This window comes from Agrilus planipennis, unplaced genomic scaffold (genome assembly GCF_000699045.2).
Source record: "Agrilus planipennis isolate EAB-ADULT unplaced genomic scaffold, Apla_2.0 scaffold60, whole genome shotgun sequence".
Taxonomy (NCBI): Eukaryota; Metazoa; Arthropoda; class Insecta; order Coleoptera; family Buprestidae; genus Agrilus; species Agrilus planipennis.
Window position 1 is genome coordinate 82,909 of NW_020438877.1, and position 1,233 is coordinate 84,141.

Here is a 1,233-nt window from a genome sequence, read left to right on the forward strand (position 1 = left end):
ACTTTCAATCAAAATTTAAAATTTCTTATTAAACTGATTTCTTTTTCTTTAATTAACAATTATGTTAAGTCAATAAAATCATCTACATTATGTATTTGTTTTTGTTTAATTAAAGTATATATAAAGAGTTATTAATCTTCAAATTTGATATAAACAAATAAGTAAACTTTGTAACACAAATAAGGGGTATTATGAACGATAAGAATTTTGGGTCAGGTAGTAAAAGATTAATCCATATATGGGCGGATTAATACAAATTCTTAATAAGTGAACACCGGAATAAAATTTTTCTTTTTCATTTAGTTGCGCTGATTTTATCTAATATAAAAATTATATATCCCTAAAGTTAACCCAAAATTCCTATATATAATTTAATCATCTAAAGTATTTTGTTTTTTAATATTACCGAAAAAATACAATTAACAAATGAATTTTCATTTTTTAAAAGAACTTTTAATAATGCTTTTAGCATTTTGGCAACGTAATTAAAATAAAAGAAAAATAGAAAATGGATATTAGGTACCTCGTATAAATTTTTTACTTTTTTTTTAGATTTAATGTAATTATACTTTTGTAGTCTTAAATTATTAAAAACTATGTATGCCAAAAAGGAAAATCTGTTTTTACCTTCAAAATTTTCTAATAATTTGCTGTTGATTTTTGGATCCACTTTCACGATTTTATATGGAAAAGCTTTTCTTTTTGTATCAACTTCATTTTCACACTGTAATTCTGGCATATTTTATCACAAGATTCGCTTTTTGAAGATATTTATTGAACGGTGTATCGGTCGCGACTAACATTGTTGATACACGCGACCAGTTAAAGAAAGTTCTAACCCAAAAAGTAACGCGTTTTTACAAATATTCACTCATGCGTTTAATATAAAAGACTACATTAGCATAACATTACATACGATATTATATGTATTGTTTCTTTTAAAATTTATTTATAAAAAATATTTCATGTTAGTATTATATTTGAGTACTTATTTATATTTTAAAAGTAAAGAAAAAATTATAAACTAGCGTACTAGCAGTGATGGTGAAAGTTCAAAAAATGCCTTCACAAATTATTGCTTCTTTGAGACATCCAGGACACTTTCTCTATTCGTGAAAACAAGTGCCGATTACACCAATATTCGTGTCCTGTTGGCTAATTAAAACGCTACAAAATGTTATTAAACTATGCCTATATACATATAGGGTGATATGTCAATAGCAAAACGGTAAT

At 24.9% G+C, this 1,233-nt stretch overlaps 1 protein-coding gene across 1 annotated transcript in view; it reads right to left on the reverse strand.

Moving 5' to 3' along the window:
* Positions 1-768, reverse strand: part of LOC108741851 (sulfotransferase 1C4) — a 16,786-nt gene extending 16,018 nt beyond the window's left edge. Inside the window, exon 1 of the mRNA XM_025981427.1 lies at positions 628-768. Coding sequence (XP_025837212.1) covers positions 628-739 — 112 coding nt within the window. The 5' untranslated portion in view covers positions 740-768. The remainder of the gene's footprint in view (positions 1-627) is intronic.
* Between the last annotated feature and the right edge of the window lie 465 nt (positions 769-1,233).